The sequence below is a fragment of the Acanthopagrus latus genome, chromosome 15 (assembly GCF_904848185.1).
Source record: "Acanthopagrus latus isolate v.2019 chromosome 15, fAcaLat1.1, whole genome shotgun sequence".
Classification (NCBI taxonomy): Eukaryota; Metazoa; Chordata; class Actinopteri; order Spariformes; family Sparidae; genus Acanthopagrus; species Acanthopagrus latus.
In genome coordinates, this window is record NC_051053.1 from 27,129,556 (window position 1) to 27,144,569 (window position 15,014).

Here is a 15,014-nt window from a genome sequence, read left to right on the forward strand (position 1 = left end):
TTAAATGTTAGAACAGGTTTTTATTTCATCTTGTTATTTGATGAAAAAAACAGTCAAATTTCCTTAGATGATGAGATAATTTATCATGAGAAAATGATAAGATTCATAAGAGCGGATCATGATACACACATTCAATCAAAACACACACGCACGCACGCACGCACACACACACACACACACACACACACACACACACACACACACACACACACACACACACACACACACACACACACACACACACTGCCCTGTGGGCATAAGAGTAAGGGAGAAAGACCTTTTGTTTTCCTGTGATAACAGGTTTATATATCCCAATAAAACCATCATCTCCATCAGGAGAAAACTTAATTTTGACATCAGTGTAACAGCATCAAAAACACTGATTGCACCTATTGCCACTCTGGGCTTCCTTAATCTCCACAAGACACAATGATGCTCATTTTCTATCATCTGCATTTCAACAAGTTGATTCCAACATTGGATCTGAGACTCCACCGTTCTCACACAGAGGTTGTGGGTGGTGGATTTCATTGCTTCGAGCACCTCCTGTTGGTATTTGTGTTTGTGGTGAGTTCTGGATTTGAAACACATCCCACTTCTGAGGGATCAGTCCTTTGTTGAAGAGCACAGAGGCCACAGCAGAGACCAGCAATATGGTGACAAAAGACACCAACATACAGATGGTCCTGATGGGGGCGTACTGAACGTAAACACCGTCTTCAAAGGTGCATCCTGGGAAATGGAGGACAGGTGGTAGCCTAAGCAAGGGCTCTCCACACAAAAGTCTTAAAAAAAAACTAACCAAGAAGCCCACAGTGGCACCGTAACCATTGGAGATGTTGAAGAAGAGCACGCAGACCAGCTGCGGGAACATCATAATGTAGGCTATTTCTCCACCCAGGACCCAGAAAGCCATAACACCCGTATGGAGAAAGGTGAGTGATGTACCAGCCAGGCCGAATAAAACCACAGCGATACGAATCACCCATCGGATCTCCATCTCTGACGCCTGCAATGACAAGACACAGTGGGGAGGGAGATTGAAGAAGGTGACAATAGATTTCTTTATGGCTGTTGATGGTATTTTCTGATTTATTAAGTGAAATTAAAGAGGTGTCAAATTTCAGCGGTAGAAATGTGTGTACATTAGTGCATTTCTTAATTACATGATGCCTAATTTGCACATTTAAACAAAACATTTTGGAAAACATAAAAAAAATTCAACTCAATGTAAGTAATCAACTGGGGAAACGTCATGGTGGTTTCTGCAAAATAAGAATAGATAAGAATACGAATATTTTAACCCACTCACCTCAGTCTCTCCCCTAAAACAAGACAACAACCGGTGTGGCTACACTTTTTTCCCCTCTTCCCTCCACATGTACCTGGGTCCTCAGGATTGTCTTGTAGATATTTGAGGTGAAGATGGAGGCTGCGGACAGCAGGGCAGAGTCAGTTGATGACATCACAGCGGCAGCCACAGCTCCAATTCCAACAACGGAAATGTAGGGCGGGGTCAGGTGTTGCAGGGAGAGGGGTAAAATCAGACCTGTCTGACCTCGTTCAAAAGGAGACGGAGACCCATATGAGGTCAGGTTCCAGTCTTAGAAATAGAGAAAGTATGGTGTGAGTATGTTAAGAGAGTCACTCATCATGAGTGGACAGAAAAAACAATAATAATAACAATATCAATACCAATTTTGGATATCAAGTTTAAATTTCCAATTGAACAATACTGAACACTGCTGCTTTACCCGTCGATGCAGCCACTGCCCCAACGAGCACAGGAGGAATTCCAAAGGTGGGGATGAGAAACGCTGCAGCGTAACATCGCAACTTGGCCGTGGCCGAGGTAGAGGCTGATAACGTCCTCTGGTGGAAGTCCTGGAAACCGAGGTCTCCTATACTCTTGGGAGAGGAAGAAAGAAAGAGACATTCATGAGCAAATCATGCCGGAGCTTCTCTCCACAGTTACACATGACACCATCTTTTAAGTATCGTCATATTTGCTGTTGTTGTGAGTTTGGTCTTGATCAGTCTCAAGCATCAGATGGCTTTCATTACCTTACCAGGAGTAAAAATATATCAATCCACCTCCAGGCTCTGTCTGCGGTCAGGGTGCCCACCCACGGAGCCTGGAAGGTGTGGTTGAAGGACGTGGTTGTGATGTCAACAGAGGTGGGACTCATGAAGAGGAAAGGGATGCACAGCCACTGAGGAGACAGAAATACACTATGATGACACACATACTGTGGAAGTAGTCCGTCTCTTTTCATACAGCTGGGAAATGAAAACAAGCACACGACCATCTTTACACAAAATGTACAAGGTTTAGTTTAATCAGTCAGTTCTGTAAAATGACTTCTAGCTGTGGCTTTGGAGAAAAAAGGGTTGTCATCATGGAGATGTAGTCAGAGCTTTAAAGCTGCTGGAAGTTATATATGTTTATCAAAATGAGTCTCATTCCCAACTCATCAAATATTAACACTAACACACAAGTTGGATGCCATCACAAAGAGTTGAGTTGGGAGTCAAGACTAAATTTTTATTAGGAGACTGCTGCTAAAATCAGGAGTGTTGGCAGGCATAAAAAGAAAACCTTCATATAGCTCTACCTACTTTATCCAATCAGGACAGAGAGCTCCATACAGGTGATTACAACATATGGTCATGTGGAAACATAGAGAGGAGAGAGGGGATTTCTAACTGCTAAAGGACAGGAAGTTAGCCAAAATGACAACAACACTTACATCAGCTTCAAAGAAATGAGCATTTAGAATGCAAGGGGAGGTATAATGACTGACTCTATTGATTTGCATTATGGGAAATGTCGGCGGTAGCATTTTTGGACCCAAAATGACCCCGGCCAAAAGGTCAGTATTTGAAAAGTACCACTGGTATTGATGGGAACGTCTTTACTCTGCCCTGGGTCTTTGTGACTGGTGATACAAACAAACTCAGTGACCAAATTACCGAAGTGATGAAAATGAGAGTGAGCTGTATGATGTCTGTGTAGGCCACAGAGTAGAGGCCTCCCAGCAGGGTGTAGGTGATGGCCACAGCAGCAGAGATCCAGATGCACACGGCGTAGGACAGATCCAGGATCACACTCATGGTTACTCCTATGAAACACACATGCAGTTGCCATGCACACTTAAAATTTACAAACAGTATATGTGCACACAAAAAGACACATTCAAGCAAATCTGCTTACATTTCATCATTAGTAGTATAGTATAAAATAAAGAACTAATGGCTCAGAAATTACAACATATCACATGCTTTGATCAGACTAAAATAAATGTAATATTTTCTGAAAAGCAGCTGTGTAACAAAATAAAAAAAAAAACAGGAAAGCAAGGGGAAAATAAAACAAGTACTGCAGCATTTTGGCCGAACAGATGCTGTAATAGTACAGTTAAAATCACACACACATGTTCGTGCAGACCAAGATGTACAGTAGGGTGATTAATTGTTACCCAAGCTTATCAGCGTCGATGTCACCCAAATAATTTCGGACATCAGCGGCGCCACAGACAGAAGGCCACTCAGTCTGTCTCCGTACTTGATGCAGAAAGGGTCCATCATGGTCACGTACTTCTTGTCTCTCATCGGCTCAGCGAAGAAAAGACCACCTTTAAAAGAGATGCAGGAGAGTTGCAGTGACGCAAATGATTAATGCTGTCATAATATACCACAAACATAAAATGAAAGATTCTTGAGTGATGTAAGATTTCAAAGTCAACGGAGAGTTAACATAGTAAACTTAGTAAGCTTTTATCATAAAAGTTGTTGCTTAAAACCTCAGACTACTTGGTAACGTCATACACTGTACGCAGCTTTCAGTCACTAGTAAGCAGCTTGTTCAGTCGTTTTAATATGAGGACGTGTTGTTTGGGTCATGACTACGAAATCGTTCAGACCAGGTAATGTGTGTCTGTTTGACTGAGGGGGGAGATGAGATCCACTCACACAGAGCAGGGGTGTGTAGAGTTGCATGTTTAATTACTCTGACTTGCTGCTTTGCTTGCAGACAAAGCCACTCCCTCTTTCCATTCTCTAGATCACCAGACCACCGCTGTTCTCTGTCTGATTGAGAAGGGAAAGAGGGACGAACTATGAATGGTTTGTTGTCAAACAGCACATGAGAAATCCCTCACAGTCTTCCTCAAAGAGCTGCAGAGGCCTGAGGTTTGTTAGGGAAAGCTCCGACAACCTTGTGGTAATAATATTGCATCTACAAAAAGAAATGTACATACACTGAGCATTGAGTGATCAATGAAAGGAGATGAAGTGTTGGTTCAGTTTGAGAAAGTAAAAAAAAAAAAAAAAAAAAATCTTACCAACAATGAAGGCCAGTGTTGCTGCTAAAGGCATCACAGCCCAAATCAGTCCCAGCTTTGGATCGTACACCGTCTCAGCTGTGCCAATGATGAAGGTCCCACCAACCCAGGTAGCTGCAGGGAAACACACTGGAAAATCTGTATTTTCTATTCACAAGGTGTAACAACACAAATAAAGCAGATTTTGCTCTGATTAGCTCCTAATATATCTTAACTTAGTTTAACACATCAAACCGCACATATTAACATTAATATTATAAGTGTTTAAATTGCTTTAACATCTAAAATTACTGATATTGATCCTCGGTAGTCCAAAGTAATGACGTTATTACTTACACAATTTGACTAAAATCTAATCTCGGACAGTGAGTTACGTAAAAAAGTATAAATGTAAGAAATACAAGTTGTCTGTGAGATGTTTGCAGAATGAATGAATGAATGAATGAATGAATGAATGAATGAATGAATGAACACTGAACATAATATCTGGTCATTTACATCCCTCATGGCTCTATTCAGTCACATTAATTAACTCCAAACCAAACTTCACCATATATCACCTACATTTAAGAGCATGAAGAACTGCACTTTATTTGAACAGCCTGCATTTACAGTACCAGGATGTACATTCAGATGTATGTCCACAGCCTCACAAATATAAACAAACCAAAACTTTAAAAAAAAAAAATTAATCTATGATTTGTTAAATGTCTTGAAGAAAACTGGGAACCAGCAGGTTGCACCTGCTGCAGTGCTGCACAAAACAAGACAAAGAAAACTGACCGGTTGTGGTGAAGATGCCCACTACCAAGCTGATCTTTCTGTTCCCCAGCAGAGCCATGTCTGCGTGGTTTGCCTGTGCCCTGTTTTCATCCCTTTTAGATTTGATGGAAGCCCAGATGCCGATCCCGAGTACCAGCAGGTAGAATATGATAGTGGCTACTAGTCCCGGGACGTTTAGAGCCATGCTGAGTGTCCAAGAGCACAGAGCAGAGTGCAGCAGGATGTCTTTGGCACTGGTTCAACCTCTGTAAGACAGAGCCTGCAGCATGTTTGAGTGCTGGGCGGGGCTGCCAGAGAAGCCTCAGGCTTTACTGACAAACTGAGCAGCATTTCAACGTACATCCCCCCAAAAGCCTCACATCACAGAGGACAAAACAGGTCGAGCAGCCATGAAATTAAAACTTTGCTGCATCACAAAGCTGCACTGACACACAGACAAGCTGCTGCTTGCCGAGGCCTGAGGGGATCCCGACTCCGACTCAAACAGATCTACCTGATAGCTGTGAGTGTAATGTGACTCACATGAGCTCATCTACAGATTTACAGGCCCATCTCTGCTCTCTATAAGTCTGCTATAATCCCTTTTCTAGAGTTGACTGTATTTATCTACATCTGCATATGTTATCCAGAAACTCCACAGGCTCACTGATAGATAACCAAGCGCCCAGCGAACAAGAAACAATCCCTGGCACTGTTTATGAAAACAGCTTCTACCCACACCACCATTTACAGAACATTTTCCTCAGAACTGCACTAAAAATGGAAGTATGGTGAAGGACAGAAAAAACGCTCTTTGTCCTGGCAAATAACAAAACTGATTCAAAGCTGTTTTCATCATCACGTGTAATCTGTTTTAATCATGTTGTAATACAGCTGAAGTCAAAGTGTAGTCATTCAGATTTAAACGTTTATTTTTCTCTTTCTGTGGTAAAGAAATCAAATTACATAGAGATTTGATTGCAGGTCATGAATGCTACAGTTCCCTGCACTGTTACACAATGAACTCACTTTTTATGACTGTTAATTTGTGTGGTTATATAAAAACCTTGTGGTGGAAATTAGCACCACTAGGAAGTACTCTGCATGGATGCAGATTCAATCTGTATGTAACAGATCTTAAACTTCGAGAATACTACAAACATGATGAAGCAAGAAACCTAAACGTAGAGGAGAACAAGCCTTTTCAAAATGTAGTGGACGAAATGTAGACTCACCTGCTTCCTCCTTCCTGTCTTGGAAGCTGTGCTGGCTGTGATTGGTCTGTTGGATAATGATCAGTCTGCTCCAGAATAAATGCAGGCAGAGGGTTCAGCCCAGGCTTTTTTATTTTTTGACTCTCTTCTCACCCTGTATGTGTTTCAGTCTTTTGTTTAAGGTAGAGGGGAATAAACTAAATGTGCTGACTATCCAAACTAGACGGACCTGAAATAATGACACATGAGCAGTTCTGTCAAACCGTAACCAAAGATAGCAAATCCCATTTGTGGTAAAGGTTTGGCAGAACTACTCGATCTCACGAAGGCTGTCAGTCCAAGAAGAGACATGAACTGTGGCGCATTAACACCTTCCCTGAAACCGTAATGATGACATGTCACTTCCTGCCTTTTATGGAGGACTTCCTGAGGTTTTTGGAGTTTAAACAATTCATTTGTTTTGGCGACATGTAAGAGATAAAATCTTGCAAAATGCTGTAACGCCACTGAGAGTGAACTGTAGAACTCACGAGCTCTTCACTTTATTGTCAGTCGTTGTATCCAGAAGTCAAACAATGAGACACAATGAAAATACTGTGTGAATGTACACAAGTATCGTATTACAAATATATATAAACTGCTCGCCGCCTCCATGACAGACGGAGGTCAGAGGGGGAAAATACAACTCTAAAAAGACGCTACAGCTTTGTTACGGATGAAATGCACATTGTGAGAGTAAAAAATAGAATGACTTTAATACAGATGTACATTTTTTACAATGTTATGCGCAAACAAAACAACGAGTGACACTGTCCTTTCAGGTTATTTATGACTAATGATGTATTCTATAAAATATCACATTAAATACACTCAAGTCTGTTCTGCACCCTCGTCATTCATTTTACTGTACATACTGCAGGATGGTGCAGGGGCAGCAGGGGACCGACGGGGCTCTTAGTGGATTGTCACTAGAAAATCAGAGGTTTGATTGTTGCAAAAGATCATCGTCTTCAAGAGGACATCTAACAACAAAAAACAGTACTCTGCAGCAGTGAGCGTCTCTGTTAGAAGATGAATAACTGAGGATAACATCCAGCGGGAGGTCTGAAGACAGGAATTGTGTTCTGGATCCCATCGCATCAAACCACGTCCAAAGATCTATGCAGCTCTACAGAGAGGTGCTGGTGCAGCAGGACAGGGCCGGGTGATGACCGCCTTTTATTGCCAGTTTTGTTTCTCTCAAGATCTAGTTTGATGTAGGAGAGTCTTTTGCAGTAACAATGGTTTGATGTTTTCCTCAGGAGGAATTCATTAGATATGTTCTCATTGTCCCCTGTCTCATTTGTATTCTGCCTGATTCAGTCTTTTATCTCTTCTTCTATGACTGCTTTGTCGTTCAGCCTCCTCTCTCCTTCCTCCTCTCTGCTGCCTGTCTCTGGTCCGGGACTGGGAGGCAGCAGCTCCACGTCCTTGGAGCTGCTCGTGCTGGCAGCTCTGGCAATCCTGGTGAGCGTCTGTTCGTACGGCGAGGGCAGGTAGACCATGAGGAACACGCCGTCCGTCACGTCCTGCTCGGAGCTGGAGCTGGGGATTTGGTGCTCCCTCCGACTGCGACGGATGGACGACAGCAGCTCACAGTTCCTCTCCGGGTCCTGCAGGTCCTCCAGGGCGATCACGTTGGCCAATCCCAGTTTGCTGTCAAAGCTGAAGCCACGCCTGCGGCGCCACATCAGGAAGCCGAGGAAACTGATGAAGAGCAGGAAGAAAGAGACGGTTGCTATGCCGATGTAGGTCATGGCTCCTGCACTGATGATGGCCTCGCCTGAGCTCTGGCCCTGTTGTCAAACACAAATTAATTGTATTATACACTCTGAGAATAGATCAGTTTCAGCTACCATGATGAGATGTTGGCTGTAAATAGGGAAACTTTAAAAATCACATTTAGTGGTAAAGAATACTCAAGTCAGTCGGTAATCAGACAACATCTGTCCAACAGAGGGTGCTGTGAGTCAAACATCTGTTTGGCCTCTTTACAGGAATTAATCTGAATCATCAAAGCGGCGGATGGTTGATGTGAGCACACAAACACTGAATGAGTTCAGATGTTTCATAAACTGAAAGAATGAAAGCAAAATGAAGACGCAGTGTTACATCCTGCTGTGGATGTTTGAGCAAAGAGTCACACTAACACTGACTATTTTAAATAAATAAACCACCAGGAAATGTGAAAAAAGACACAGCCGAAGATGCACCTCTGGGACTATACGCTTGAAAACATACTTTCCAAATCACGCATATTAAGTTACAATATAATAGAGAAAAAAAAAAATATTTGTTTAACTCTGTCATCCTCGTGATTACCTCCAACATTCAACAGTTGGATAAGGAGTTTATCTGGTATTCACCGTGTTATATAATCTCACTGGAGAAATGCCATCATTTTGTTGATATCCTGAATGAAGCCAACATTTATATTTTATTGTTACCACACCTGGTTTTGTTGCAACATTTGTAATGATGAAAAATGCTACAAAAATGTGTTCATTAATATTCTAGTTCATTGTGCAGCCTATAAAATGTATAAGAGACATAAGCATCCGACTGTAAACACGCCTGGAAACTTCTTGTTTGTTTTTTTGCTTCTCTGCTGTAATAAATCACTTTCTTTCTTTTCTTTCTAACTGAGGACACTACATGTGGAAACCTTTTCAAGCCAAGCCAAGAAACCAGTCCATTTTGAGATCTTGAGTTAATTTGCTTCAAATCATATTTTGTATATCTAAAGATAAAATATCATAAAATCATAATTGTCAGTATATATTGCTCTATACACACATATACATTTATTTTTTTTACTCATACTCCAGCCAGGAATCTCAACTTCAGCACTACTTACATACAGCAAACATTCCACTGATACGCATTTCTATATTCAGAAGGTTTTTCCTTGAGCTGTGTTCGTTAATCAGAAAATACTGTGAGCAGCCATTTAAAAAAGATCAACTTTCATCATGTTTTTGGGAATAAAATATTCAAAAGATGAATGATATATGGCGTGATGAAAAAGAGATTCCTCTTTAAAACCCTTCAAGCCCGTTCACTTTTAGTGTTTCTCCTTAAAAAGAATTAATAAAACAACAGTCCCAACACACCTGTTAGATTTGAACAAACTCACCGGTAATCTGTCAGTGGACGGCAGAGCCGAGGGTCCGGGGGACCAGTCCAGGGAGTCCCGCCCGGCCGGTCCGAACTTCATCCAGCTGCTATCCATCAGAGACCGCATGGTGGATGAGTGGAGGATCTGAAGCCCAGCCGGAGCCCTGGGGCTGCAGGGGCCGAGAGCGCTCAGAGGAGGAGCTGTACGATGGACAGAGAGACGAGGAGTCCGCCGTGAGCTCAGAGAGACACTGACTGCAGAGCTGAAGTGATCAGCCTGAAATAACAACTGAGAGGGGGAGGAGGGAGAAAGAAATGAGGGCAGCAGACAGTCCGGGAGTCCAGCTGAGAGGAGGGACGTCACTGGTCCTGATGGGAGGATTTAGCCACAGACGCTGGGAGATGGTCAGCAGCATCATCCTCCTCCTCCTTTTTCCATCTTCATCCTCTACCTCCTTCTTTTTCTTCAGTCGTGTTGAAATAAACTGATCTGACTATCTTACTTGTTTGACCGTTCTATTATAAACCAAAATAATTGCTCAATCACACCAAAGTGCAGGAGATTAACCTGTACTGTTACCGTTTTAATACTTTTAATACTTCTGTAAAAACTTCCTAAAATTCGAAGAAAGGACTAGAAAGTTGTAAAACTAAAGTCACTGCATTTACAAGATTTAAATTAATTCTAACATGATAATACCACCAAATGATTTACCCCCATAGTTACTCCTGTGAGTGCAGCTTTCCCCTGAAGTCATTATCTGACCCTGACCTGCTTTTGAGGTGAACAACTTTCACAGAAGACACTGTAGGAGTAGGTGACTGTAGGAGGCATCTACACAGATTGTTAACGTAGACTGTGAAGATGTGAAACAGAGCAACACGACGACAAACCCGTGAGATAAAATGCTTTTACTGTACAACACACAGAGCGGACAGGGCTGCTGGAAAAGCACTTTGAAACAAACAGCAGTTACACGACTGTCAGACTGAGCTCAGGAGAAAAGAGGAAAGCCAGAGCAGGCCAAGAAACATCAGGAGGAGGGATCACAGATGCTTTTTTCTTTGATATCAAAAGCAGAAAAAATACACTTTTAGAAATCACAGTCACAACATTAGCCGATCTGCTGATGTCCGTCCGGCTGCGGAGCATTCAAGGTCAGCAAAGGAAGTAAACAGTCAAACTAACTGCCTGAATGTGCAGAAAGCCAGTGTTCACATCAGGGACCTTCTGTACATTCTTCTTCAGGGATACTGAAATATTTGTCACACACTTTTATAGTTAATGAAAATCACTCACAAACCATTCAGTCTCTCCCACTGACGACTCGAAAGGGACACAAAAGTGCTTGATTTGCTTGTACGCACAAACACAATAACACCTTCTTTGACAATGAGAATCTATTTACACCCACATAACTCGTAACATAGCTCGTCTTAACGCTGTCAGCGGTTCATGATCAAGTGCAGCAGGCAGAGCTCAAGATCCAGTTCCGCTGGTTGAGATAAAGTCAAACTAAGGTGCAGTTAAAAAGGAAACAAAACTGGGAACAGAAGAGAATTCATGAAGTCCAGTGATGTGAAAACACAACATTTAGTCCAGCGTTACTTAAGTCATCACATACGGGAGTAACCACAGATGTTACTGGTTACATATTTACTACACAAAATGATATAAGCAAGTACCGAGGATACCTCTGTATCTTCTGCCAGATGACAGAAGGGTGAAGAGACTGTGGCTGGGTGGGTTCTGTCTCTTAACCAGTTCTATTAATGGATAAAACCACTGTGTATCTTCATTTACAGCTCGTTTCATCGGAGTTCAGTCTAAAGCGGTACACCTGTGATTTGACATGACACTAACATAAAGTTGGAGGACTGGCAAGAGACACTTTGAAAAACCGAATGGTCAGAACCAAAGTACTAAAGTACCAAGATATCCTGAAGGTGTTTTGCACCACAACCACTAAATCCTGTATTTTCCAACATTGCAACCCAGTTGTATCTTCTGATCGACCATCTGAGATGAATTTCCAAACTGTCAAACTTCATGTCTGCAGATTATATTACAGGCTTTCAGTTAAAAAACAATGTATAAACATTCTGTCAGGCTTTGCTCCTTCAGAGTCACAGAAGACGTTTTACAAGAACAGCAAATCAGCGAAGGAATCCCAGAAGACCAGGACAGTTACAATAAGGTACCAACTTTCTCCAAGCAGTACAGCTTCTAATGACACACCTCTACTTCATGAGGAAATTAAAGAAGGATAATTTCCCACACCAAGTTCTCATCAACTCTTACAGCAAAGTAATACCAACTAATTCTGACTGGAATCAGTGATGCTGTCATCTTCTTTTAGTTTTCTCTTTCTCACTCTTAGACATTATCTTTCGAGCTTGAAGTTATTTCTGTCCTGTTCGGAGCAGACGTACTCAGCGGCTTGTCTTCAGAGCATGTGGTCTTTTTGTACTGCTCACATTTCCACAACACGTCACTCCCTGAACGCTGTTGAAACCTGACTGAAGTACCTCTATCAAGAAAATGTCCAACAATTTGATAGTGAAGTCTAAATATGTGTTTTTGTAAAAGACAGATCTCTCTGCAGCTCTGTGGCCTCTGTTATTTCTCTGGTTCTATATGTTTCAACGACTCATGTGAACTTGGAAAAAACTGTGTCAGATGTCTGGGTCACGTATATTCTCTCTCCGTCAGTGTCAGACAACAGGACAACGCAGTCAAAGCTGCTTTGCTTTCACTCCTACGCACTCAGACTGTCGCTCAGCCTTCCAGCAAACTACACCACCACAAACTGAGTCATCCAGCCAACAAGGCAGCCAGACCATCAGACAGAGTGCTCATCCACCTACTGAGGTCTCCAAAAGTAGTTCACTGATTTTAGTTTTTAAACAAAACCTTTAACTAAAGTTTTTTTTTAAATACTTTTTTCAGTAAATTATGTTTTTTTTTATCAAACTGTATGAGCTCTGAGCAAAGTGACTACACTAGGTCACTGCCTCTTCAATCTGTTCAGAGTCCCAATAATCCCTAGATTGCACAATAAGATGCTAAACTGTAGATGATTTTTACTGTGTATTATTAGTTGAAATACGATTACAGTTTTCCAGCACAGGGACGGAAGAAAGAGCTGTTACAAATCAGGAAGCAATAAGAGCTTAAAAATCAAGAAAAGACCATCTCATAAAGTCTCTCTGGTGATGGGACACATGACAATGGACGGATTTGGAGCTTCTCTTAAGTACTGAGCTATACCCAAGTGCATCAAATCTGCTTTAGAGTGCAGATGAAGTCTGTGCTCATGATGATTTTCAGTGTGCCACAACTTCTACGTTCACAATTGAATCTCGCCTTAATCTCTGCGGCACTACGTCAAATATACATTAGGAGCTAAATAAAGTGCTGCAGAAAAAATATTGATCTCACTGATGGAGGTTAACATAAGAAACAATATCCCTCAGACTGAAAGCAGGATAATCACCAGAGTGAATGAAAACCAGGAAAACCACATACTGAGACTTGTTGCATGACACTGACACATCAGTCTACTGCTTTTTTTTTTTTGCTGTCATGGACTTAACACCAACTAAATCCTTCCCTTTACTGCTGCTGATCACACTGATGGCCGACAACATCTGTCCACTCGCTGCTCGCCCTAAAACTGCAGTGAATGGGGACAAAGAGGGACGGGTCAGGGACACCGGGAGGGGCTGAGGGACAGCAGAGACAGCACGGGACACGCTTATGCTGTTTGTTGGTCAGAAATGACTGCGTTTTGGAACAAAAGTGCAAAGACTGACCCTGCAAGATAGATTTCCTCGCAGGAATTGGGGCATTTTTTTTTTTTTTTTTTAACCCAGATTTTCTCAGATTTCAGTGTGACGGCACGTCTGATGTCAAATGGAAAAGTGAACACAGGCAACTTTCTCCCCATCTTTAGTTCACAGGTTGTATTACTTTTGGACCAGATTGCTTCACAAACTACCAACTGCAGCCTGTCAACGCTGCAGATGTCATGTTGTTTTTGGAGTCACTGGCAACCGACCTGCTCAGTCCTTCAGGTCTGAGGATGAGACGGTCACACAGGTGGATTATGTGTTAATGATGACACAGAAACAACAAACCCTTGACATTTTTAAACGCCGGGCAGACGTCTTACACATAAATTATGATTGATTAAACGTTTTCTATTTCTCACTGTAGAGAGTTTATTTAACTTCCTAATGCATAGACTGGATTGACTGTTATGTTTCTGTCCTTTTCTCTATTCCTATTCTTCTTCTTATCAAAACATCAATAAATCAATAAATTCTTCTTGATTTCTGGTGGTAGACTATATGTACTTTGCTTGCTGGCCATGAAGAACAAATGAGCCAGTGGATGAAACAGCAGTGAGGATGCCGGTGAAGAGACGAATGATGTTGACAAACTGAGTGAAAAAAAAAAGAGGCGTAAATCTTCTCAGAGGCTCCAAGTGCAAACCCTCCCCCACCTCCCTCCCTCCCTCCCTCCCCCACCTCCCTCCCTCCCTCCCTCCCTCCCCACCTCACTCCCTCCCTCCCCACCTCCCTCCCTCCCTCCCTCCCCCTCCCTCCCCACCTCCCTCCCTCCCCACCTTCCTCCAATAAGGCCGAGCTGGTGAAGTTAGCATCACTTCCACATTCTCTCCTTTCATTCATTAAAACAGCTGCTCATTCATCATCTGTCCAGACTCAGCTGTGCTGTAGTCTCATCTACACAGCTGTAATGTTGTGTCAAGTCCATCCTGTGGATATTTAAAATGGGATCTAATACTGATGTTTTTCAATGTATTTTATCAAAGTTCGAAATGCCAGAACTGTGACACAAGAACAACCTGAACGCTGCAGATCGCTGTCAACAGATGGGGGGCGTATAAGAGTGATTTGTCTCTAAGGGACTAAAGGGCACAATTTGCTGAAGACTTTGGTTACACTGTAAAGCTCCGGATGGGATACAGTCAGGGTGATGACCGAGGATGCCTCTCTTTATCGAAAAGAGACGATAAATTAACTACATTTCTTGTGTACAAGTGAGAAATTTTGGTCTGAATAACTTACGAAAAATGCCTCAGAGATGACTTTGTTGCTTTTGTCTGTCTTATAACAATGTCTTCGTGTTCGTGTTCTCGACAGCTGAAGATATCTGAAGACACGACCTTCAGCTCTGATGACTCTGGATGTGGATTTTCAGACATTTCATGGACTAAAGAATAAGAAATTGATAATAACATAAGCATTAGTTGGATCTTTCTGTGTAGAAAGTTGCATTTGGTCGATTGTTAAAGAAGAAGGCCGGTATTTGGGATGGAAAAGGACGTGAGATGGATTTAAACTGGTGATGTCGTGCAGTTCAACTTTAACTTTTACATTAGTTATCAGCGTCAAACCCCTGAACTGACAGCGCTCACATCAACTAACTTATACTAACTAATGAAAATAAATTAAAAGCAAGTGTCAAGTGGTAAAATATGAAAAGCAACTCTTAGGAAAAGACAATGCTACA

General features: G+C 42.0%; 1 protein-coding gene across 4 annotated transcripts; it reads right to left on the minus strand.

Annotated features, from left to right (window-relative positions):
• Positions 1 to 5,368, minus strand: LOC119033688 (high-affinity choline transporter 1-like). Of its 4 annotated transcripts, none has more exons than XM_037124086.1 (9): positions 5,127 to 5,368; positions 4,344 to 4,457; positions 3,480 to 3,635; positions 2,974 to 3,122; positions 2,070 to 2,213; positions 1,755 to 1,908; positions 1,559 to 1,603; positions 1,386 to 1,432; positions 1 to 1,009 (listed from the first exon to the last, which is right to left on the minus strand). In XM_037124086.1, exons 1-9 carry the CDS (start codon positions 5,308 to 5,310, stop codon positions 458 to 460), a joined length of 1,545 nt encoding a protein of 514 aa, XP_036979981.1. In that variant the 5' UTR covers positions 5,311 to 5,368; the 3' UTR covers positions 1 to 457. The 4 variants fall into 4 exon arrangements, with proteins under 4 accessions (XP_036979981.1, XP_036979980.1, XP_036979978.1 ...); XM_037124085.1 differs by having other exon boundaries at positions 1,550 to 1,603; XM_037124083.1 differs by having other exon boundaries at positions 1,386 to 1,603.
• Between the last annotated feature and the right edge of the window lie 9,646 nt (positions 5,369 to 15,014).

Bases quoted from the DNA above. Each gene is read 5' to 3' on its own strand.
- LOC119033688 (XM_037124083.1), bottom strand. From the start codon at position 5,310: ATGGCTCTAAACGTCCCGGGACTAGTAGCCACTATCATATTCTACCTG. The intron at 4,458-5,126 runs GTCAGTTTTCTT...GTTTCCCTGCAG, and splicing joins GGGCATCTTCACCACAACCG to CTACCTGGGTTGGTGGGACC. The intron at 3,123-3,479 runs GTAACAATTAAT...TGTGTTTCATAG, and splicing joins ATCGACGCTGATAAGCTTGG to GAGTAACCATGAGTGTGATC.